The sequence below is a fragment of the Rhinolophus sinicus genome, chromosome 4 (genome assembly GCF_057876585.1).
Source record: "Rhinolophus sinicus isolate RSI-liver-muscle chromosome 4, RSI-T2T, whole genome shotgun sequence".
Classification (NCBI taxonomy): domain Eukaryota; kingdom Metazoa; phylum Chordata; class Mammalia; order Chiroptera; family Rhinolophidae; genus Rhinolophus; species Rhinolophus sinicus.
In genome coordinates, this window is record NC_142504.1 from 88,017,044 (window position 1) to 88,041,858 (window position 24,815).

General features: G+C 40.8%; 1 protein-coding gene and 2 long non-coding RNA genes across 6 annotated transcripts in view; 1 reads left to right on the top strand and 2 right to left on the bottom strand.

The window, feature by feature from the left end:
* LOC148758416 (uncharacterized) overlaps window positions 1-7,924 on the bottom strand; it is a 41,624-nt gene extending 33,700 nt beyond the window's left edge. For all 3 annotated transcript variants that reach the window (XR_016021161.1, XR_016021162.1, XR_016021160.1), the window contains exon 1: window positions 7,354-7,924. This is a non-coding gene — a long non-coding RNA (uncharacterized LOC148758416). The remainder of the gene's footprint in view (window positions 1-7,353) is intronic.
* Window positions 7,925-7,935: 11 nt separating this feature from the next.
* Window positions 7,936-14,812, bottom strand: LOC141573149 (uncharacterized). Its single transcript, XR_012498766.2, has 3 exons — window positions 11,562-14,812; window positions 9,503-9,537; window positions 7,936-8,808 (listed from the first exon to the last, which is right to left on the bottom strand). It is a non-coding gene; the product is annotated as an uncharacterized LOC141573149 (long non-coding RNA).
* Window positions 14,813-14,922: 110 nt separating this feature from the next.
* Window positions 14,923-22,319, top strand: RMP24 (ribonuclease MRP subunit p24). 2 transcript variants are annotated; one of them, XM_019740842.3, is made up of 5 exons: window positions 14,973-15,139; window positions 15,243-15,265; window positions 17,438-17,634; window positions 19,412-19,611; window positions 21,675-22,319. In XM_019740842.3, the coding sequence occupies exons 1-5, from the start codon at window positions 15,063-15,065 to the stop codon at window positions 21,817-21,819; spliced, it is 642 nt and encodes a 213-aa protein (XP_019596401.3). In that variant the 5' UTR covers window positions 14,973-15,062; the 3' UTR covers window positions 21,820-22,319. The 2 variants fall into 2 exon arrangements, with proteins under 2 accessions (XP_019596402.3, XP_019596401.3); XM_019740843.3 differs by lacking the exon at window positions 19,412-19,611 and having other exon boundaries at window positions 14,923-15,139.
* The last annotated feature ends 2,496 nt before the right edge of the window (window positions 22,320-24,815 follow it).

Genomic DNA, 24,815 nt, shown 5'->3' on the forward strand with positions numbered 1-24,815 from the left:
CCACGTATATTCACACTCACACACACACACACACACACACACACACACACTTTTGAGCAGTGAGAAATGCAGAAGGATATAAATCGTACTGTTCAGATTAGTTACCTCAAAGGGTATAATTAAAAGCAAAGACCAGATTGTTGAGTTTTTCTTAATACATCTCTGCATTGTAATATTTGCTACAATGCACATATATTTTTCCAGTAATTAAAAAAAAAAATTTTAGTCAAGAGAATGAGAAGACAAGCCACAGACCGAAAGAAAATATTTGCCAAAAACATACATATGACATGAGACTGTTAAAGAGAACGCTTAAAACTCAATAATAAGAAAACAAACAACCCAATGAAAAAAATAAGCAAAAGATATGAACAGACACCTCACTAAACATGGTATAGAGATGAGATATAAGCAGATGGAAAAATATTCAACATCATATTATTAGAGAATTTCAAATTAAAACAAGACACTACTACAAGGTATTCGAATGGCCAAACTCCAAAACACTGACAACAGCAAATGCTGGTGAAGATGTGGAGTAACAGGAACTCTCATTCATTATTGGTGGGAATACAAAGTGGCACAGCCACTTTGGCAGTTTGGCAGTTTCTTACAAAACTAAAAATATTCTTACCATGTGATTCAGTAACCATCCTCCTTGGTATTTATCCAAATGAGTTGAAAATTATGCAACACAAAAATCTGCCCATAGATGTTCATAGCAGCTTTATTCATAATTGCTAAGATTAGGAACCAACCAAGAAGTCCTTCAGTAGGTGAATGGATAAACTGGTACATCCAGGCAATGGAATATTATTTAGCACTAAAGAGAAATGAGCTATTAAGACATGAAAAGATATAGAGGAGACTTAAATGTATATTACTAAGTGAAAGAAGTCAATCTGAAAAGGCTATGTACTTTAGGATTCCACTATACGACATTCTGGAAAAGGCAAAACTAGGAAGACAGTAAAAAGATCAGTAGTTGCCAGGGGACGGGCAGTGGGAAGAATGAATAGATGGAGCACAGAGGATTTTCAGGGCAGTGAAACTTTCTGTATTATACTACGTATAATGTTGGATATTTGTCACTGTACATTTGTCAAAACCCACAGAATGTACAACACCAAGAGTGAACCTAGTGTAAACTATAAACTTTGGGTGATTATGACGTGTCATCATAGGCTCATTGATTGTAACAAATGTGTCACTCTGGTGAGGGATGTTGATAATGGAGGCGGCTGTGTGTGTGGAGTGGGGCAGGGGTTTATATGGGAAATCTGCATTTTCTGTTTAGTTTTGCTGTAAACCTAGAATTACTCTCAAAATGAAATCTATTTAAAAAGTTTTAGTAACTCTGAAAAATTCTAGTAGAGGTTTTAGTTTCAGAGATAGCCTGTTGTGAAATGACTGTCCTATGGGATTGGTTAATCATGGGTCTGCCACTCAAGAGGATGCTATGGAGCAGTTAATAAGAATGAACTGGGGGCGGCCGGATGGCTCAGTTGGTTAGAGCGTGAGCTCTGAAAAACAGCGTTGCCGGTTCAATTCCTGCATGGGCCAGTGAGCTGCGCCCTCCACAACTAGACTGAAGGACAACGACTTGGAGCTGATGGGCCCTGGACAAACACACTGTTCCCCAATATTCCCCAATAAAAATTAAAAAAAAAATGAACTGGAGCTCCACGAGGTCAGATAATTAAGTTCGTGAACTCATCCTAGAAAAAATGCTACATACCTCGTTGCTGAATATCACTATGGTCACCTTCAAAGTACTCCCCTTGGGAAGCTATGCACCGATGCCAGAGCCTAGTTCACCCGTCAAAGCAATTTTGGAACTCTTTTTCTGGAATGGCCATCAGAGCTGTCACCGTATTACCCTTGATGTCCTGAATGTCATCAAAATGTCTTCCTTTCAATATTTTCTTTGTCTTCAGGTAAAGGAAAGAAGTCTTTGGGGGCCAGATCAGGTGAGTAGGGAGGGTGTTCCAATACAGTTATTTGTTTACTGGCTAAAAACTCCTTCACAGACAGTGCTGTGTGAGCTGGTGCATTGTTGTGATGCAAGAGCCATGAATTGTTGGTGAAAAGTTCAGGTCATCTGACTCTTTCACGCAGCCTTTTCAGCACTTCCAAATAGTAAAATTTGGTTAACTGTTTGTCCAGTTGGTACAAATTCATAATGAAAAATCTCTCTGATATCAAAAAAGGTTAGCAACATCATTGCAACAAGTTCACAAACTTAATTGTCAGACCCCAGGTATGCTGCAATGGAGACACACTCCAGGCCTAGAGATACGTAAAGAAAAAAAGACGCTATAACAATACATACAGTGTGACACCATTTGTGTTAAAATACAAACAAATCAGGGAAGAGTGTTTGTTAATGCCCCGAAAACTAAGGGAAGGAGGGTGAGAGAGTCTTAGCAGTGGTTGCCTACCTCTTGGGATGGGAGGGTGGTCTCATACCCTCCTGTCCTGTGAGAATAGATTAGCTTTTAAATAAGTAAAAGCTAATTGTTTTAGGGAAGGCAATTCTTTTTCCTTGCCTCATATCAACAGACTGCACTAAGATGTGAATGTATACTGTGACCAGTGGTTATAAAACCTGTGCCAGCCTCAGACTCACAAAATCTTAATCATCAATTTCCACATTTGGTACCACCTGACCCTTAAGTGTTATAAAAGGAAATGTCATAACCAAGTAAGGGTGTGTCCAACTTAAAGAATTATTGTGAACCCCACATTTATATAATGCTTTATAGTCTAGAAAGGGCAAAAGTCCTTTGTAAAGAATTTGTATTTATGGAAGTGATATAAAATGCAAGCAGTACTCTTTTTTTTTTTATTGGGGAAGGGGAACAGGACTTTATGGGGAACAGTGTGTACTTCCAGGACTTTTTTCCAAGTCAAGTTGTTGTCCTTTCAATCTTAGTTGTGGAGGGCGCAGCTCAGCTCCAGGTCCAGTTGCCGTTGCTAGTTGCACGGGGCGCAGCCCACCATCCCTTGCGGGAATCGAACCGGCAACCTTGTGGTTGAGGGGATGCACTCCAACCAACTGAGTCATCTGGGAGCTCAGTGGGAGCTCAGCTCAAGGTGCTGTGTTCAATCTTAGTTGCAGGGGGCGGAGCCCACCATCCCTTGCGGGAATCGATTTGTTGAACCAGCAACCTTGTGGTTGAGAGCCCACTGGCCCATGTGAGAATCAAACTGGCAGCCTTTGGAGTTAGGAGCATGGAGCTCTAACCGCCTGAGCCACTGGGCCATCCCGCAAGCAGTACTTTTAAAGGTACCATAAGCAGAATGGCAAATGAGTCCTCAATATAAACATCTCCGAAAAATATCAAATAAATGCATCAACCTGTAACATCCCTGCCTGTAGCTATTATATAAACAATTATGAGAGAATTCACTTTACAAACATTTTAAAACCCTCCCCACATGGAAGATCACACAAACCTTTGGTTAAGGCACAGCCTAGAACAAATTAAAAGTGTGTCTTCAAAGCACTCAGATGTCACTGGGTTTTCTCTTAAGCTGCCTTTGTCTCGGGAGCAATCTAAGTCCCACCCAAAAACAGCATTGGAGGATCATGTGACATGGAACATCGAGGAACTCCCCATGTTCCCAACCTATCCACTCAGCCCAAACAGAGCAAAACCAGGTACACACAACGTGAGGACACTTTTGGTTACCCTTGATATATAAGAAGATAATGTTCCTCTTAATTACTAATTTTGAAAAATCTTTTGTGGTATTTTAAAAGAAGCTTTTAAATGTAGTAACATCATTAAAAATAAACTTTTCAGTGGGAAAAAATTCTCATTTTATGACAGACATCTGTGGGAAAGTATCACTTGATTGATAGGTAACTTTTCCAGATCACTATTTCTACCAAGGAAGCACACAGTGGCTTATGTAAGTTAAAATAAAATAGTAACAGCCATGGTTACCATTTATTGAGGACACACTAGTGTTTACAAGTACTCTCTTTAATCTTCACAATAACCCAATCTTCATATGTACCATTAGCCCCACTTTACAGATGAGAAAACAGAGGCAAAGAGAGAAAGCCTGCTCAAGATCACACAACTAGGAAGGGGTGTAGCCAGGACTTGATCCAGTTCTTCAAGAGCTCCAGGGCCATGTCCCTCTCCAGACAGGGCTGATGGGATAAGATATATGGGATAAGGGGTGCACAGCCAATTCAGAGCACAGCAATGACCTTGTAGTGGCCTGGCTGGATGATAGCTGATCTGATCAGACTTCATCTCTGAGAACAGGAACTAGGTGACCTGACAGCATCAGGGATCTGTGAGCTCACAATGTGCTCAGAGAGGGGGCCTGGAGGCAGCCTGGGGTCATGCAGGCACAGAAGCTTCAGAGAGGAAGAAGGGCTCAAGGCTGAACACAGGAGCCCTGTGGGTGCCCAGTCTCATTAATGCCAAGTGCAAGAGTCAAGATCCCATAGGACCTTGCTCCTGAGGTCCTAGAGATGTCTTTCCTGTGTCAAGCTGCCACCAGGTGACTGGTGGCTATGGACAATTGTGACCTCCCTTCCCCACCTGGGATAGCTATCGCCTCCCTCTATGGTTAACAGACTTTTACCATGTCCCGTGCAGCCAAGGGCCCAATTCATGACCCTCACTTCTTGGCTCTCTGGTATTTAGAGGCAGGGGGCCAATTGATTGTTTCAGCACAATTCAACAATGATTCATTTTTTCTGACAATGCTGTAAGCTGGCAGAGCTTAGCTGACTGGTTGTTGTATTCCAAATGGTGTCAACTGGAGCTCGGCTGGGGCTGGTCAATCCAAAATGTACATGACTGACACGACACCTTAGCCGGGGAAGCTGGAATAGCTGGAGACTGGCCAGGCCTCTCTTCAGATGGTTATTCATTAGTCAGTAGTCTGATCCAAGCCTCTTTACATGAACAGCTGGATTCCCAAAAGGCAAAAACAGAAGTAGCAAGGCCTAACAGGACCTTCCATTGCAATCCATTGGTCAAATCAAGTCACAGGGACAACCCAACTCAAAGAGAAAACAAATAGACTCCACTCTATGATGGGAAAAGTGACATGAGCACACAAGAATTTTTGGCAGCCATTGTTGCAGACAATCTACCACAAAATTAAAGTGGAAGTTGTTAAATCTTACTTGGCTACCAGGTGCCCTTCTGCCCTTCTCTCTTTCTTCCTTGTTCCTGCCTAGACTGTGGGTGTGATGATTGGAACTTCTGCAGTGATCTTGCAACCATAAGGTAACTGAAAGATGGAAGCTACACACTGAGGATAGCAGAAAGAAAGAGGGGAATTAGATTCATGGTGAGAGACAGGAGCTGCTACACTAGCTAAGAACGGCAGACTTCCAGAGTGTTTATGCATTAAAAAACTAACAAACAAAACAAAATAAAACCATAGACCTCTATCTTACATAAGCAATGGTTGTTTTTTTCCAGTGGTCACAGGCTCAAATGTGAACAACTGGCAGAAGGAATCACATAGTGTACAATGTGACATTTCCTATTGTTTAAAAATATAACTAATAGCATATATTAATCACTAAGTTCTGTGAGAGCCATAAGAAATATACTAAAGCAAGATGCAACATAAAGATTTGGTGGCAAGTACTTTGCCTCTAAGATACTAGGAATCAGTACCTGGGGGCTTATGAGAAAGTGTTAAGAGACTACTCAATATGTCCATGTAAACACTGCTTAAAAAACAAAAACAAAAAGCTTTTAATGTCTTTCAGCCAAAACTAAGCTTGAGTGTCTGTTCTGAACTCCCACCGTTTAGGAAGAAATCATATGCCCAGTGCAAATGGAGTCACCGTATCCTTCCACCATCCCTGTCCCAGTTTCTCATTTCCCATTCAGTCAACAATGCCTCTCCAATAATTGAAGCTTTACTTTCATGTCTGATTCATGGAAATGTAATATGCCTTTTACTCCCCTTTGCCAAGTTTTTTTTTTTTTTAAACTCCAAGTAAATAGGCATGTTTTAAAACACAAGAATAGAATTTTTACAGGTGTGTATAAGAGAACCCTAGTACCGGTAAATTGAAAAGTGGGAAGGACAGTTACGTGGTAGGTATTGCTGGCCTGAGTGGGACACACAGGCGAGTCTGCAATGACAAACTGCCCCTCAACTGTCAAGTACAAGAACAGGGGAAATGGCAGCGTCATAACATAACATATTTCTTTTGAAAAGTAACTGAGCTTGGCTATACCATTATTTCACTCACTTCTGTGTAGGGTTTGTCAAATATTTTATTTGACTTTTGTATATATTTCAAGTTGTTGGAGTATTTTATATTGCCATCTATTTTAAACTAGTAGTCAGCTACCTAAAACAAATGGACGCAGTCTTGAAATATATTTAAATACGATTAGAGTACTACTGCTGCTACATACGTTGAGAATTAGAGTAATAAATAATGCGTTCTGCTGATTTGCAACACTTTAATGTGAAAGTCTATTTACACTAAATGCTTTTCTGGAGAATCCTCTTCGAATGTTCATCAGAATATAGAAAAACACAGCTCCTTGCAACTTACCTCATAATCCAATTAAATGTTTATGTCTTATTTGATCATTTCTCAAAAGAAAACTTGTTGCCTACATGTTGCATACGTTACTGTGCCTACTATGACAACCTTGAAATTCCAACAATAACCAATGGATTCTTAACCAATGACCTCCTCTGATTCCAAAGATATGGGCAGGGTCATGCTCTGGACAGATGGCAGCCAGGACAGCGCTCTACCGCCAGCCTGAGCCCCCACCCAGCTGAGGGGTCCACCCGGCTCTGTGTTGCCCTGGTTTCTTTTTTTGACTTCCCATATCTTTTCTTATCTTTCTGTTCTTTGCTTTCCATTTCCAATCTCTCTCACTGCTCCAGCATCCACTGACTTTCAATCTTAAAACATCCCTAAAGTGGCGGCTGTTTCTTCCCTTTTGCAGCTCATCATTTACCCACGCAGTTACTCAAAACTCAGGGGCACAGACCCAAGCTCTACCACTGGTTACAAAATAAACGGTTTAGCCAAAGTCCTCAAGGGAATGATTAATGCCCAGCAGTAATAAAATAACCACTCTCCCGCCCTTCCCACTCACATCATCGCCTTAGCATGATTTATTTTTAAGACTAATACTGTGAAGCCACTTGGCAGCTGAAGGTCCTTCACATCACCTGACCCCAGCCCTGGAAGACACAGCTATCTCCGGGCCCCGTATCGTGGCTCACCAGCCGCCTTCGCTCTCTGTTTCAACCCAGTTTGCCCACTGACTGCTTGAGTCGTGTGACCCGACTCTGACCAAGACGCTGGAGTGGCTGGACCGCCGGGCTCACCTGGTTTTCTTGCGGATCCGGACGTGGGCTCACTGGGTCACTCGCGGACTCGGGCGTACGCTCACCTGGCTCACGCTCGGACTCGGGCACGGGCTCACCTGGTCACCGCGGAGCCGCACCTGGCTTTCCCCCTCCTGCCTGCGCCGCTGCGGCCGCTCTGGAAGAGGCTCTACGCTGCTGCAGCCTCGCATGCCGGGCTGAGCGGTCGGCAGGTAGTTCCAGCCAAGTTATCCCGTGTGCCTCGAAAGGGGTGGCTGCTGGAAATGGGTGTACTCTATTTCGCGGGGTCTTTGCGTTCCCAATGACCCCTCTAGGACAGTTCCCTCCGTACGCTGCCCAAGATCTCCCCCGCGCTCTTCTCTCCTTTCCCTTTGGTGAGGGAATTCGTTACCAGGCGCGGGGACCCATCGGAAACAGAAAACTACTTTTTCCCCCTGCTGGTGATTGAGAGGAACTGCATTTGGTGGAACCAACCTGTTAGGTTTCCTTCTTTCCTAACAGCGAAGGTTGGGGTTCTTCCCACCCACCCATATCAAAAGTTTTGAAAACTTTCCTTTTTACTCATTTTACCTCTTAAAGGGCCATATTAAGAGAAGGCAACGCATTGTCAGCCCCCAGACTAATGAGAATCTGAAAAATTAAGACATGCACAGAACCACTGTTTTTGTTTTTTAATTTATTACGGAAAATTGCAAACATGAAAGTAGGCAGAAGAGTATAATAAGGGTCTAGCTTTTGGTAATGGTTGGCTAACATACCTGCACATAACAATGATAAAAATCTAAGCAAAATATTTTTAAAAGTTATTTGAAGGCCTTGGAGATGGACCAAAAGAAGGCAGAAACTGGAGAGGGGACCACCCTTGAAAAGAATGGAAATTGCTGAGATTTGTGAGTTTAAGGCTTTTCACCTGAGGACAACCCCAATCCATGAGCAGTTCTAACGGCAGACAGCCACCACAACCTGACTAGCTTGAAGGGGACAGGAAACAGAGTTTGAGGTCACTGGAATTGAAAAGTTAAGGGAAATCCATGAAAAGGACGAACCCCCAAATAGGTGTTGTATTAGTTTTTTATTGCCGCCATAACAAATTATCACAGCCTAGCAGCTTCAAATGACACAGATTTCTTATCTGTCAGTTCTGGAGGTCAGAAATCCTGTAAATCAATGGTTTGACAGGCTGTGTTCCTTTCTAGAGGCTGTAGAGGAGAGACTGATTCCAGCTCATCGGGTTGTTAACAATTCACTAACCTGTGGTGGCAAGACTAAGTTTCTTGCCTTCTTACTGGCTGTCAGCTAAGGGTTGTTTCCAGCTCCTACTGGCCACTGCTGTATTCAATCACTTGAGGCTTCCTTCCTCTGTCTTCAAAGCCAGAAACTTTGGGTTGGAGTCCCTTTCATGCTTCAAATCTGTCTTTCTTCTGTCTCATCTCTGACCCAGCCCAGAAAGGTTCTCTGTTTTTAAGGAATCATGTGATTAGATTGGGGCCACCCAAATTCTCCAGAATAATCTCTCCATTTTAAAGTCAGTAAACTTAATCACATCTGCAAAATCCCTCTTGCTGTGTAAAGTAACATATTCACAGGTTCCAAGGATTAGGAAATGGACATTTTCAGGGGGCCATTGTGCTACCTACCAGAGTCTGCTCTCCAATGCCTCAAAGATGTCACACTCTAATATCAATAACTACATTAAATACAAATACATGAGGCATGCCAATTAAATGACAGAGATTGTCCGACTGGATTAAAAAAAATAAAAACAAGACCCAACTGTATGCTATAAAAAATAAAAATAAAAAAAGCAAGCAGGACTTTAACTACAAAGACACAAATAGGCTGAAAGAAAAAGGATGGAAAGAATTATACCATGCAAAGAGAAAGAATAAGAAATCTAAAGTGGTCAACAAGCATATGAAAAGATGCTCTCCATCTCTAATCATAAGAGAAATGCAAATCAAAGCCACAAAGAAATATCATTTCACATCCATTAAGAGCGCCACTATCAAAAATAAAAAACAGACAATAGCAAGCATTGGTGAGGATATGGAGTAATTGGAATGCTTGTGTTCTGTTGGTGGGACATTAAATGGTGCAACCATTATGGAAAACAGTATGGAGGTGTCTCAAAAATTAAAAATAGAATTACCATATGATCCAGCAATTCCACTTCTGGGTATTTATCTGAAAGAATTCAAAGCAGGATCTCAAAGAGATATTTGCACACCCATATCCATTGCAGCATTATTCAAAGTGGCCAAGATATGGAAGCAACCCAAATGTCCACTGACAGACAAATGGATGAAGAAAATCTGGTACATACGTATAATAGAATATGCAGCATTTAAAAAGAACAAAATCCTGTCACATGTTACAGCATGGATAAACCTCAAGGACATTAAGCTAAGTGAAGTAAGCCAGTCACAAAAGGACAAATACTGTATGATTACACTTGTATGAAGTACCTAAAGTAGTCCAACTCTTAGAAACAGAAAGTAGAATGGTGGTTTCCAAGAGCTGTGGGGGAAGAGGAAACTAGTGTTTCATGGGTATAGAGCTTCAGTTTCACAAGATGAAACAGTTCTAAAGGTCTGTAGCACAACAGTGTAAATATACTTAACACGACTGAACTGTACACTTAAAATTGTTAAGATGGTAAATGTAGTGTTGTGTTTTTACCACAATAAAAACAAAAAGAAATCTGAAGTGGCTATATTAATATTTGATAAAATAGACTTTGAGACAGAATATTCTATAGAAAAAGAGGGAAATTTCATAATGATAAAACGATCAACACATCAGGAAAACATTACAATTATAAGAGTTAACGTACTTCATGTCAAAACTTCAAAATACCTTAAGAAAAACTAACAGAACTAAGGGGACAAATAAGCAAACCCACAATCATAGTGAAAGATGCTAAGACCCTGCTCTTGAGAATTAATAGAACAACTAGACACACATAAAAATATTAATGAATATATAGAATATCTAGAAAACACTATCGTTCAGGGGTTGATGAACTATGATCTACAGGCCAAATCCCACAAATGAAGTTTTCATGGAAAACAGCCATGCCCATTTGTTTGTATATCGTCTATGGCTATCTGTGGATGCTTTCACAGCATTGAGTAGATACAACAGAGACTATAATCGCTTGAAAGGCTAAAATATTAACTACAGAGCCCTTCACGTGAAAAGTTAGCTAACTTTCTACTCATTTCAAGAGTGTTTGTGATTGCTTGTTGGAGCATTTGTATAATAACTGCTTTAAAGTCTTTGTCAGATAATTCCAACATCTGTGTCAGTCTTGCTGGTCTGTTGAGTGTTTTTCCCCATGTGGGTTGAGATTTCTTGGTTTTTCATATGCCGAGTAATTTTGAATTGTCTGCTAGAAATTTAAAATTTTATGTCATGAAAATTATGTAATGAGGTATTATTTAAGTCCTGTGGAGGGTGTACATATTTTTGTTTTAGGCACTATACCTGCTTAGGTTCAGGCTACAAGTTCAACCCACCTTCTGTGAGCTGTGATTCAAATAGAAGTCCAGTTTTCAAAGTTTTTGCAGTGCCATTCGGATAGATCCTGAATATGTGTTACTCAGTAGTCATGTGGGAGCTGGTCAATGATCTGTTAGTTTGGTTCTTAAAGTCACTGGTATACTGATCAGATCCGTGTGTACACAGCTCGGTGGTGAGCCCAGAAGTTCATATATAACTTTATAGGATTTTACCATAGAAAGAGCTCCTCTCTCTCTACAATCTCTGCAGTACATTCCAGTTCCCTGCAATTTCCCTTTTGGTTCTATGGCCAGGAAGCTGGGGCCAGAATGTGACTCCACTGTTGTGTACTTTTGTTACTGCTCCCATCTTTGGCCAAGTGGCAGAAGACAGAAAGGGTGGGGGGAAGCTATAGAGATCCGTCAATTGAAGAAGAATGTTCCCCTTCTTCAGAGTTTTGGCTCCTGCTGGTTCCGGCTGTGGCCTTTGCTGCTGCCACCACGGGATGGCTTGGGGACTGGGGCTCAAGAAAAATGGAGAGAAGGAAAAAAAAACACAGAATTTCACACTCTCTCACTGGGTGTTAGGCATTTCCTGTTACTCAGCCGGAACTGAAGGGCTCCCCTGCAGATCTCTCTACACACATTCCATGCCCACTTCTGGGCTTCTGGCTGCAGATATCAAAGCAACAAAAACGGTAAACTCACCTTTAGCTCACTGGTACTTCAAGTCTTCTCCACGCAGCCTGCTACTGTTTACTTTTCAGTTTTCCTCTCGGTGTTCTATGCATTCTGTCCATTTTATAGTTGCATTCAGTGGGCAAGTATGAAGGCCAGGGTGGCAGGAGCAGTGTGATGGTGGGCAGGTGCAACAAAGTGGGGTCTGAGGTGAAGCAGCGACCAGCATGCAGGGCCCTGGAGAGCACGTCCAGGGACTCACGTTCCAAGTGAAATGAGGAGCCTGGAAAGGACTCTAAGCAGGGACACTCCCGTGTCCCAACAAATGATTTACATTTTAAGAAGGCCACTTTGACTGCCCTCTGAAGAATGGACTGGGAGAGAAAAAGCAGGCAAGAGCGGAAGCAGATAAGGAATGTAGGGAGCTGTGGTAGGTGTGCAGGCAAAAGAAGAGGGTGGCCAAGAAGGGAACAGAAGTGGGCAGAATCTTGATTTGCTTCTGGTGGGGAGCCTGCAGGCCCTTCGGGCAGACTGGCTACATGGGGCACAGAGAGGGAGCAGCAATGCGGCTTCATGGGGCTGAGAGGGAAGAAACCGGACAGCAGGGCAGGTTGGTGGGGGAAATCAATAGTGGTATTTGGGCCCTACTGCATCTGAGAAAACAAGATGCAAAATAAGTACAGATGCTGAGGAGGCATCTGGATATCGGAGTTTGGTGCTCAGAGCAGACAGAAGAGGAACACTTGAAGGAAACTATGCTGAGAGGCAGGGAGAATACTTGTACAAGCACATATAGTGCATGTCCCCTCTTTTCTGTGAAACAGATATAGAATCTAGAAACAGATGCAACTATGTTTTTAAAAAATGTATATACGATAGACTGGCATTTTACCTATGCCATGGGGTTGTTAGGATTACATGAATACAAGTAAGATGCTTAGAAAAGTGCTGGCACATTCAGTGTTCATCGGAACCTTTGTGGTTTTTTTAAGTTCAATTCCAATGGAAAAAGACAAGTTTACCTAGTAAGAGATCTGTGTATAACTTGCTGTCCATCTGGGGAAAAAAATGTTAATTGGATGCTTTACCTTATACTTAAGTGAAAATACATTTCATATCAATTAAAGATGTGCATGGAAAAAATCAAACTAGAAAAGTATGAGAAAAACCTCTGGATGAATAGTTAGTTATCTAGCCTTGGCATAAACAAAGACTTTTTAAGTTCCACAGAAAACCCAGACCCAATAATGAAGAGTCTGACCACATGCAAAATTCTGCATGGCAAAATGCTATAAACCATGCCAAGGATAAGAAGCAGGAAAATACTGCGTTATATATGACAAGCAGAGGATGAATTTCCCCCAAATACAAAGATCTCCTAGAAATTGATAAACAACCCAACAGAAGATTTCTCTTCACAGGAGAAAATGCAAACCACCAAATATATTAAAGGAGGCTTTATCTGCTAGTATTTAGGTGAACTAATAGCCCTCGTCCTTTCACCCGTCCAGTTTGACCCAGCTTTCTCAGACATTGATGCTGGGAGCGTGAATTGCTACAACCTTTTTTTGAATGGTCTGGCAAATAAAAAATGTGCATATCATTGCACTCAGTAATTTCTCTTTTAGGAATTCAGACAGAAGACATAAAAAAGCACCAGTATGTGTGCTTCTCCACTGTTTGAATTAGGAAAGCACTAAAAGAAATTTGAATGGCCGTCAATAGGAAAATGGTTGAATAAATTACATTACATTTTGTAATGTTAGCTGTTAAAAAGCATATGTGAGAACTACCTATAGTGACTTGGAAAGATGTCTGTGACCAATTGTTAAGGAAAAAGGCAAATTATGTGGTAAGGGACTAACATTTTATTTTTGGTTTTGGTATTTTGTATATGTGTGTACGTTTTTGTTTTTTTGGTGCGTGCGTGTGTGTGTGTGTGTGTATGTGTGGTGAGTGGTGGTGTTTACACATTCATGCATGCACTTATGTGTGTAAGGATGTAGAAGGAGAAGATACCCAACTGACAACATTGATCACCTCAGAGAGGTAAGATGGAAAGGTGGGAAGAGCAGACATAATAACTTTTCTTTTGAAAAATTAAAAATTGTCTATATATATATAGATGTAAATATATACTTTCTCTTTACAAACCTTTGTATCATTGGACTCCTTGTTAAAATTAAAATGAAGGATAAATAAGGATAATAAATATGCAGAATACAGATATATATAAAACAAGTCAATGCCCAAAGGGAAATAACCCAATTTAGAAATGGGCAAAGGGCTGGAACAGACATTTCTCCAAAGAAGATATACAAATTGCAAACAAAACACGTGAAAAGATGCTGAATGTCATTAGTCATTAGGGAAATGCAAATCAAAACTACAATGAGATGCCACTTCGCAACCACTAAGATGGGTAGAATTAAAAAACAAAAATGGAAAATGGGTGTTGATAAGGGTGTGGAGAAATTGGAACTCTTGTTACACATGGAATTACCATATGACTCAGCAATTTCACTCCGAGGTATTTAAAGCCAAAAGAATAGAAACACAGGTATTCAAACAAATACATGTTCATGTTCATAGGAGCACTATTCACAATAGGCAAAGATAGAAACTATTCAAATATTCACCAACAAATGAATGGATAAACATGTGGTACATACAATGTAATTATTATTCAGCCACAAAAAGGAATGAAGTTCTAGTATATGCTACCAGGTGAAGGAACCTCAACAACATTACACTAAGCAGAAAAAGCCAGACACAAAAGATCACAAGTATGATTCCACTTACATGCAGACAGGGACAGAAAGCAAACCAGTGGTTGCCAGGAATTGGGAGCAGGGAAGGAGCAGCAACTGCTAAATGGGGAATGGGGTTTCCTTTAAGGTGCTAGAACTGTTTCAGAACTAGATAACAATGGTGTTTGTGAAACATTGTCAATGTATTAAATGCTACTGAATTGTTCACCTTGAAACGGTTCACTTTATGTTGGGTGAATTTCAATTAAAAACAGGAAAAGAAAAAAAGAAAAAAGCTCTCTTGTGCACATGCCCAGAGCAGGCTGGACTCGGAATCTCTTCTCCCAGGCTGAGGCCGCGATTCTCTCAGGGGTCTCCCTGCGGCCCCGCATCCTCAGCCAAAGTCAAAACCCCGGTTCGAAAATTTAAAGGGCGACATGGGCTTTGGAAATCACAATAGGGGTGTCAAAAAAAGAGTAACAGGAGAGAAAGAGAAGCTGGTAGGACACTCGGCTCCTTACACTGCCACCCCCTGACGGGTCAAGTTTCTCCGTCCAGGTTTGGGGCTAAGGAGCACCCGCACTGGGCACCCCAAGCTGGGCCAAGGGCGGGAAGAGGGTCCGACTACGCGTCGGGCAGACGCGAAAGAAACCGGAACTGCTCACCGAGGGCGCGTGTTTCTGGAGGGAGCTTGAGGGCCGATGTCACTGTACGCCGGTAACCCAGCTTCCGGAGTCTCCTTTTGTTACCGGGTCTTAGCGGCGTGGGGACGGCGGTGGCGATGAGGCAGAAGCACTACCTTGAGGCCGCGGCGCGGAAACTACGAGACAGCTGCCCGGGCCAGGCCCGCTATCTCCTGTAAGAGGCACGGGAGGGGACGCGGGAGGGGACGCGGGAGGGGACGCGGGAGGCGCGAGCGGCCAGGAGGTGTTTTCTCACGGGTCTGTTTCTCTTTTTACAGCTGGACCTACGGTTCGTCACAAGGTAGGGGGAACGTCGGTCGGCTGGGGTTCAGGCTCTCGCCGCCCCGCTCCCCGCCCTTCTGCACGGCGGTCAGAATCATCCAAAAGAGAAATCTGATCGACCCACTGCCCTCATAAGCCCCTTCCCCGCAGAAGCTTCTCAGTTTTGTGAAAAATCCAAATTTTCATGTGTCTTAACTTACCGGACCTACTAGCAGCATCCGACACGTTTATCAGTCTTCTCGACTAGTTCCCTCATTGACGTCCAGCTCATCACAGTTCACCTCCAGCCTCTTCAGCCAGTTTGCTTTCCTCCTTCGGCCCTGCTTTCCCGTCTCTATAGATGGTGGCGTGTCCCGCTACTCTGTCGTTGAACCTCTTTCCTAGCTACACTCACTTTCTTGGTGACAGTGTTTCATCTAGTCTCATGAGTTTTAAATGCTGTAGACTGAGGACTTCCACATTTATATCCGCAGCCCAGACCTCTCCCCTGAAACCGAAACTCAGATGGATGCCTTCTTGACAAGGTTGGAATATCTATTAGGCCAAAACCCGAGCTTTACCCCCAACACAATTCTTCCCATTTGGTAATGGTAACTCATCTTTAATCAGCCTCACAACCTTGGGGCCATTCCTCCCCAAGCCAATATGACAGCAAATCCTATTGGTTTTAAAATATATCCCCAATCTAGCCACTTCTCATATCCATTTTACCACTAAATCATCAGTCTTTCTCCTGGATTACTGCCGACAGGTCCAATCTCAATCCAGCAACCAAAGCGAGCCTAATAAAAACCTAATCTAGATCCTGGCACTTCTATGCTACAAACTCTCAAATGACTTCCCATCTCAGAGGAAAAGTGAAAATCTTCTTAAAGGACTACAGGCCTTACATCACAGGATCGCACTACCTTTCTGACCTGTTCTTCCTGTTGTTCATTTAACTTTAACCACTATTAGGCTGTTTCACAGACTTTGCAGCTGTCCTTGCTAATGTCTGGAACTCTTATCTCATGTCTGCTTGGATTTCTGTCTCGCTTCCTATGGTCTCAGCAAATGTCACTCCAGGAAGCCTTCCCTGGCTACCCTGTTAATGATGACAGCAGCTTCGTCGTCACTCCCTATTTCCTTCCTGTCTTACTTTTTTCTTCCCAGCACTTAACATTCGGTTTTGTTATATTTATTGTCTCCTCCAAGAATTGTTCATTGCTGTATGTCCAACACCCAGAATGGTGCCTGGCACTTAACACTCAAAAATAGGAATTTTACATTGAGTAGAGCTAAGTTACAATCATGGTACTTAGCTCTTTGTAGTGCTATTGTATCCCTAGTACTTAGTATAGTGCTCACCAATAAACAGTTACTGAATAAAGAGACGGTATGCCCACCTTACTTTTTGTATGAGGGTGTGATGTATCACCTTCACACCCTCACCTTTCCCTCAGTAGCCATGCTTTCTTTCACTGTACTTCTACCTGAAAGCCCTTTACCCATAATGGGTGCCATCTCCAAATACAGATAGAATTTGTTGTCATCTGTGACAGACTTTGTCAAGCTATCTCAAGTGTTTCTGGCTGGTCTAGGCAGTTTAATAATTTCCAGGGCATTTAAATCACATTCTGTTACAGTTCTTACCAGTCTTATCTTCATTTGTTTAGGGCTACCCTAGAAAATGAGTTCTTTAAACATAGCAACTCTTTCACTTCCATATTTGTGTCTCCACAGCCTGGCATGGTAGATGGTCAGTGAATGCTTTGATTTATAAAGGGTCTGGGGCAAGTCTGTTGTCTTCTTAACTTGTACTGAGATAGCTACCTGCAGACAAAGCCCAGCCCACAAACCACTAAGTTGTGCTAATTAGTTTAAAAAGAAACAAAATGACAGTAAAATTTATTTGATAAATGTGTTTGTAAAATAGGTGAGACATACAGCCCTTTTTACTTAGAAGCAAGTAATGAGCAATATAGCAGAATGGGAATTCCCTATCTGTTGCTAAAAGGAGTAAATAGATAGAATTAGTGTTTTGCACAATAAATTATTGCCAGTTTATCTTTTTATAAATTCTCATATTTTGAGTTTGCTTAAGGAGAATGTATATCTGCTTATATCAATATACTTTTTCACATTTATAATAAAAACGGGTAATACAATATTCTGATTTGCTGAATCATGAATTTCATTTGTATAATTTTAGATGCTAAAAGCACTTTTGAAGGAACATGTCCTTACTGTTTCCAGTTGCTGGTTCTGGATAACTCTCGAGTGCGCCTCAAACCCAAGCCCAAATTGACAGCCAAAATACAGAAACTTCTTAATCGAGAAGCAAGAAATACACTCAGATTTAAAGAAGCAAAAATTGTGCAAAAGTATAAAGACTCCAAAAGTGTATTGGTAAGATGTGTAACCTAAAATTTTCTATACCAGTATGTGTAAGCTAGAATTTTCTTTCACTTAAAATGATGTTGATTAAGAACAAGCCTCAACATAACTCAGATATTTGTACCGTGTTGCCCCGAAAACAAGACCTAGCCGGACAGTCACCTCTAATGCATCTTTTGGAGCAAAAATTAATATAAGACCCGATTTTATAAGACCCGACTGGGTATGATATGATGATATATGATATAATATGCTATGATATGATATGATATACCGGGTCTTATATTATTTTTTGCTCCAAAAGATGCATTAGAGCTCATTGTCCGGCTAGGTCTTATTTTCGGAGAAACGGGGTAGTAGTATATACTTAGATTGTCAAATCATATACATAAAAATTTTTTCTAGTGATTACTGTTTCATCAAGAGTACAGCTTATTTTGTTTTTCACAATTACTTAAAACCAAACATCATGGGCTCTCAACTGTTTTCAGATCTCATTATTGAGCACAATTCTTTTCACAAATTTGAGGATTTCTTGAGCTGACCAATGTGACTTCACGTGAACTGCAGCTAGTAGCAATAAATTATTTTCTCAGTTAATAGTCCTTTTCTTCAAACAACAGTACCTTCGTAATTAGTTATCAGTGTCACTTCATCCCCTCTCCATGTCAGAGTATGTATTTATGCCCAACAAAGGTAAGTATCTTATGTTCATTCATAACCTTTAGTGAGGGTCTGTCTTGTGTCGAACAGTGCGAAGTATGAGAGATATAAAATGGAATAAAACAACCGAAATCAAATTACTTATGGCTTATTATCTAGAGACCAGTATCAGATACTTTACCTGCATGTTTATGTTACCATTTATCAACTATTTGAGTGCCTGCTTATGACCAGGCACTCTGCTGGGCCCTGGGCGTTGAAGGCTTATTGTCTGGCCCAAGACTCCAATTAGTAATTACTTGGAACTGCCATGTTTAGGAGTTTACCAGTATTGGACAGGTAAGTACATTTTGCTTCGTCATAAAATTGACCTTTAATCTATATCCAGTCTCTTCAAAAAGTATAAAGCACTTATATAGACCTTTGATATATGAAGACATTTCATTTGCATTTTCATCTGCTCATGAACATCAGAGTACTTCTCAGCTAAACGAGCTTGTATTAATTTTGTTGAGGCCTGTGCATTGTGAGTCAGATATGTAGAAGAAAGGCATTTAACTAGAAAATGGACCATTTCTTGAAAAATGAATCCTGAAAAGAAAATCAACCTCTAGAGTTAATGAAGTGAAGAGGTTTGAGTATGTGAGAATTCATTTGAATGGTTTTTATAAATTACTTTAGACCTGTATTTACAGAATCACTAGATTTGAAAGGTTCACTTTTGTGCCATGTTTTATTGTGAAAAGGCTTGGAGTTCATCTGTAAAAAATGTTACATGTCTACTGCCATTATAAAGAACATCCAGGTAAAGGGTATCATTCCCAGTCTCCTTTTGCATTCCCCCCCAAACATGGTTTTACATGGAGAAAGTAGAGACTTTGTTATCTTTAAAAGGTGTTTTAAATACAAATGTTTAGCCATTAATTTTTTCATTGGAGATGTTCTCATTTTAAATTTGTGTTTTGTCTGATTCCTGCGGCTAGACTACAAGCTCCCAGGGCAACCTCTGTCAACTCACCCTGTAGTACCTGGTATAATCCCTTATATATAAGAATTTAATGAACATGTAGTTTATTGGCTTAAATTGAAGAGAAATCAGGCCAAATATTTCTTCTTTTTATGGTAGTTGATTACTTGTAAAACATGTAACAGAACAGTTAAACATCATGGTAAAAGTAGAAGCTTTCCGTCAGCATTGAAGAACAATCCTATCACTCCTACACGGAAACTCAGCGTGAAGACACCAGAGAGAAAAACTCGAAGTTCTGCGAAGCTGAATCATGATAAGTCTGGTTCCAGAGGCAAGAGCCCAGCATTGATTTTCAGGTATCTTAATTCGTTAAGCTCTTTGAAATGCCATTAACTCCTAAGTGTTTCTTCTAATTTCCTAATTACACTCCCTAAATTTGCCATGCGGTTCAGGCCTTTTCCCCCTTTTTTCCTCGATGTCCTTTTCTTCTCTAGTGTCATATACTCCCGTATCTTCCATTCTCCTCTCGGCATGACTTCCAGGTATATTCCTCTAACTTCCAACCTCTACCTGGGCCTGTTCCCAGCTGCCTGCTAAGTATATCCACTTCACCCCGCCACATGTCCCCACAGCTAACTCCTCAAGCCCGCCCATCCTCAATTCCTTATTCCTGAACAAACATGCCCTTCTGGACATTCTGACCTGAAATGCTGTCGGTGACTCCTGAGTTGATGACTCCTGCTGCCTTGGGCCTTGTCCGGTTAGCCGCCAGTGCTACCTATGCTACTTCCCTGTGTCTGCATCTGTTTTCTCCTGCTGCTACTGTCTCTTCAGGGCTTTATTCACTTTTTGCTGGGGCGGCTACAATAATTTTCTGAGTTTTCCTGTTTAAACCCTCCTAGTGATTAGAAGAGTGATTAGAAGAACCTCACTCTGTAGCATGTGGACCAAATACTCCCGCATGGCTTTCTAGACCTTACTCTCTGGCACCAATCTGTCTGCCCATCTTACTTTGCCTGAATTCATCCTATATGTCAGCAAAATTGAACAAGTCAAGTTTACTTTCCTGCTCTAAACTTTGTTCTTGCTATGTCTTCTACCAGAAATTCCTGTGGAAATCTAACTGAATAGGGATTAGTCAAATGATATGAAGTTAACTATAACTGGGCACATGTTCTATTTTTAATAATCCTCAATACTGTATTCATTACAATAGTCAATAAATTTAATTCCATAGAAACTGTAAAAGGAATTTTTGAATATTTTGTTATAGAAGAGAAAGTGAGTCTGATAGTTTCTTGAACACAACAAAATTCAGGAAGGACTGGATTATCTCTGTGTATTGACCGAATTTTCTTTATACTGAGTTTGATGTTTATAAAATTGGGTAATAATTAAAATTTCAAGTCCGATTTTCTCTATATTCTCAATTTAATTATTTTGATGTTTGTTACCATGGGAATTCATCATGGACATTTCCACTTTATTGGATAAATATAAATAAAAGAAAATTTGGTGTATTTAAAAATAATCAGGGGCAGCCGGTTAGCTCAGTTGGTTAGAGCATGATGCTCGTAACACCAGGGTTGCCAGTTCAATCTCCGCATGGGCCACTGTGAGCTGCGCCCTCCACAACTAGATTGAAACAACAATTGGACTTGGAGCTGATGGGTCCTGGAAAAACACACTTAAAATAAATAAAAGTTTTTTTAAAAAAGTTAACTATTTAGACTAGACTGCTTCTTAAATATATTTCACATTTATCTTATCGATGAGGAGTCAGAAGAGGATTCAGACTGACAAACCCCAAATAAGCGATCAGGGGATGGAACACAATTGGCAGGAATGAAATAGAAAGAGGCGTAAATATACACATACCAGATGGGGAATCGTTTTTTGAATGAGTATTTTCAGAGGGCCTCCTCTGTGCATGGCACTATTAAAAAGCACTGAAACATATAATTAGTATTACAAAGTGTCTGCCCTATGGAGCTTACATTCTGGGGGTAATAAGATACAATGGAATGGTACCTACATGTGTAGGTTGAGATCCTTTACTTCTGAAAAAGGAAGTGGTCTTGAGCTATGAAGAGGTAATATGTTTTTAAAGTCATTGCGAATCTTGATGTCAGACTTAAAGGGAACCCAGACTTGACACTTTACCTTTAGCCTTCTCTTTCAGATGTGATAGAAGCTTCCAGAACCACCCAGTATACCAATTAAATGTTGCCTATAGCCCATTTAGTGAGGACGATTTGGGGAATGATTGTGCTTGGTATAGCTACTGTTTGTATATGGCCATAATACAGAAGAGCAGAAAATGATTCTAGTAGCAGTTATATAGGCTAACTAAACAGGAAGAAAACTTTTTAAATTCATTTGTTAGCATACCTAAGTGTGGTTTTATGTTTCTTTTCAGAACACCTACCTCTGGACAGTCAACACCCACTTGCTCCTCAAAGAAAACAAAGAAACACTTCTCTCAACTAAAATTGTTACTTAGTCAGAGTGAATCCCAAAAGAAAACAAAGGTTGACTTCAGAAATTTCTTATCTTCTTTGTGAAGGATGGACTATGAAAACAAGAAATGTTTAATGCAATTTCTGAAACTAAAGTTAGAAAAACAGCTTTATGAGAGGGTCTACTAACTCCTTTCTGGATTTCTGTAGCCTTATTGCTAATTCAAAAAAAGGATCAAGTATCTGTGTACTTGTTTTCCCACAAGCATCTGCATGACTACATACTAGTAAAATCTTAACATTCCTATTTTGCATGCAAAAGTAGATATATGGGACATTCTTGATTATAGATGATTCAGTCGGACACCAAATTTTTCATTTTTACAATTTTCTATTGTTTCTTTGGTAATATTTCACCATCAGTGGCATCATGTGCTCTGGTGAAGACTTATTTCTAGTTCTAAAATTTACATTAGAACCTAAGAGTTTAGCTGTCTCAATTTTTTCTGGAATACAGATATACTTTTTAAAAATGTAGGCTAGGATGGTATTCAACCTGTTTTTTAAAAACTCATTAAATAAATAATTTAGATACTTTAAACTATGATCTGTTTCCAAGCCTTTCTCCTGCTTACAGTTTAAAACTTATTTTTCTCCCATTAGGGCTTGGTAAACTGAAAAGTCAAGGTTATTAACGAGTAGGTCTTGTAGTTGTGTGAAGTGAAATTACACCAGCTAGTGTCAGTATTAAAGAGGGATGGTGAGATCATCATTCTGAACTTGAGACTAAGCCACAGGCTGCGGGGCTGGGCCTTCCCTTTGTGTCCACAGCACCAAGCATAATACTTTGGTCATGACAGATAATTCCCCTTTCTGGCTAACTTCTCATTGGAACATCTGTTTCTCTTGAACTCTTGCTCTTCTGTTTGCTTACCCCTCTCCCTGATCACTCAGCCATAGTGAGCTCTTTGCAGTTCTCAGAACACACCATCTTTTTGCCAGCTTTGGGCCTTTGCACATAGTTTTGGAAACCGCTGTCTACTCCAACCCCACTGCATTATGGGGGGACACTTTTTTTTATCAACAGTACTGGTGACCCTATAGTTTGTTTCTGATTGTGTCTCTAACTGCTTATGAGCTCTGTGCAGGTCTGGGTGATCTCACCTGGGCCACTAGCACCTAGTTTCCTGCCCAGCACATAGCACAAGCTCTGCAAATATTCCTGCACTACAACATTTTAATTCCAGTTCCTTAGCCCAGTTGTTCCACACTAGGTTTAGAAGTAAGATCTTTTCCAGCCACATTACTGGGAAGTGGATAAGAACTAGCAAAAGTAGGAACTCCTACGGTAGGTGGAGAGTTTTTACATATCCTTAGCTGCAAGTGAAGAACATGGATCCGTAGCTTGCTTTTCTATTTGGCAGAAAGGGCCTTTGGGCATCTCTAAAGTTATTTAAATTATAGTGTGGATACAAAACTCTTAGAAGAAAATAGGACTAAATCTTCAAGAACCTTGGATTAAGCAATGGTTTCCTAGATATAACACCAAAAGCACAAACAACAAAAACATAAATTGGACTACATCACAAAGACTTGTGTGCTTCAAATGAGGATACCATCAAGAAAGTGAAAAAACCCACAAAATGGAAGAAAAAATATTTGCAAAGTATGTATCTGTTAAAGAACTCTTAAAATTCAATAATAAAAAGACAAAACATGGACAAAGAATCTGAGCAGACAGTTCTCCAAAGAAAATAAATGGTCAGCAAGGTATATCCTTGCTCCTAGGTATATCCCCAAGAGGACTGAAAGCATGTTGACACAAATCTGGCATATGAATATTCACTGCAGCATTATTAATAGCCAACAAGTGGAAACCCAAATGTCCTGAGATGTGGAGCCAGGAACAGCAAGCACCACTGACCCTGTGGACTGCAGCAAGCCTATGCTAAACTAAAGGCAGCCATCGTGAGGGTGAAAAGGGGATCCTCGTGAGCCAGAAAGGGAAGGGGTGAGCAGAACCCTGAGAGAGGAAACCAAATCAACAGGAATAGATGGAAAAGGGGCAAGAGGGAACGAGGATCTAATAATTGTCTCAGTATCACAAAGAACTCTGGTGTCACAGAGCTGATCTGTAGGCTAAAATCATGTTCAACATGTCCTAGTTCATGCTATCCATTATTCTCACCCTCAGCACAGCCCCTTGGGCTTTAACTGCAAAAAGGACAAGTGATGTTTAATGTGATCCCTTTAGATTTTAGAACAATTAAGTAATGTTCCTAAGTATATCAACCCGGAGAGGGGCAGCGCCAGTGGATGAACTGGGACTCAAAATACAATTGCACATTGGAGACATTGCTCTACTTTAAAGCCGAGTCATTTTCTCACTGGTGCCTCTCTTGCTTGCTTCTCTCCTGTTAGGTTAAGAAAAGGCAGCCTACCCAACAGGGCTAGTCTGGTCATCTAGCCTGGGTGTCACCCCTCCTCTGACTCGAGGCTTTGTCAATGGAATAGTCCTTCCTTCACCTTCAGCTTCTCCCTCTAATGGTTCCTTCCAGTCAGCACTTTTTTTTCTTCAGTAAACCATTTCCTTGATATATAACATACACAGAAATGGTCAAAACTGACCACAAGCTTAACTCAGGGGCCTCTGCTGGACTTGGAAGGCACTGTACCTGCCTCTGCATAGCTCTTCTCACACAGGGGCCGGATGACATTCGTGCCTGGGTGCCTCCCAGTCTGAGCTCTGGGGGCTGTAACCCCAAAGCAGAACTCAAAGTGTTCAATTTGTTTCTGTCTGGCCTGGGACTAAACTTATAATGAAATACAAATAGGAACTTTTCAGAATAAAAGTCAATTTGCATATAATACTAATTATTTGAAAAGAAAATCCTAATTTTGATTTTAAAAAATATGGAGACAATTTTACACAGACTAGTTTTAATTAAGTACAATCTTTATTTTCTATTTTGATGCTCAGAGAGCGCCTTTTAGGCTGACTTCTTTATTCTTTCAATTGCATCAGAACTCTGAAAGCAGCCTCCTTGCTTTCTTGCAAAGAAAAGTCCCAGGACCACCCTCGGCCCTAAGACATGGCAGCA

Coding starts and splice junctions, on each gene's coding strand:
- RMP24 (XM_019740842.3), top strand. CDS start 15,063: ATGAGGCAGAAGCACTACCTTGAGGCCGCGGCGCGGAAACTACGAGAC. Junction 15,140..15,242: donor GGCCAGGCCCGCTATCTCCT/GTAAGAGGCACG, acceptor CTCTTTTTACAG/CTGGACCTACGGTTCGTCAC. Junction 15,266..17,437: donor GACCTACGGTTCGTCACAAG/GTAGGGGGAACG, acceptor GTATAATTTTAG/ATGCTAAAAGCACTTTTGAA.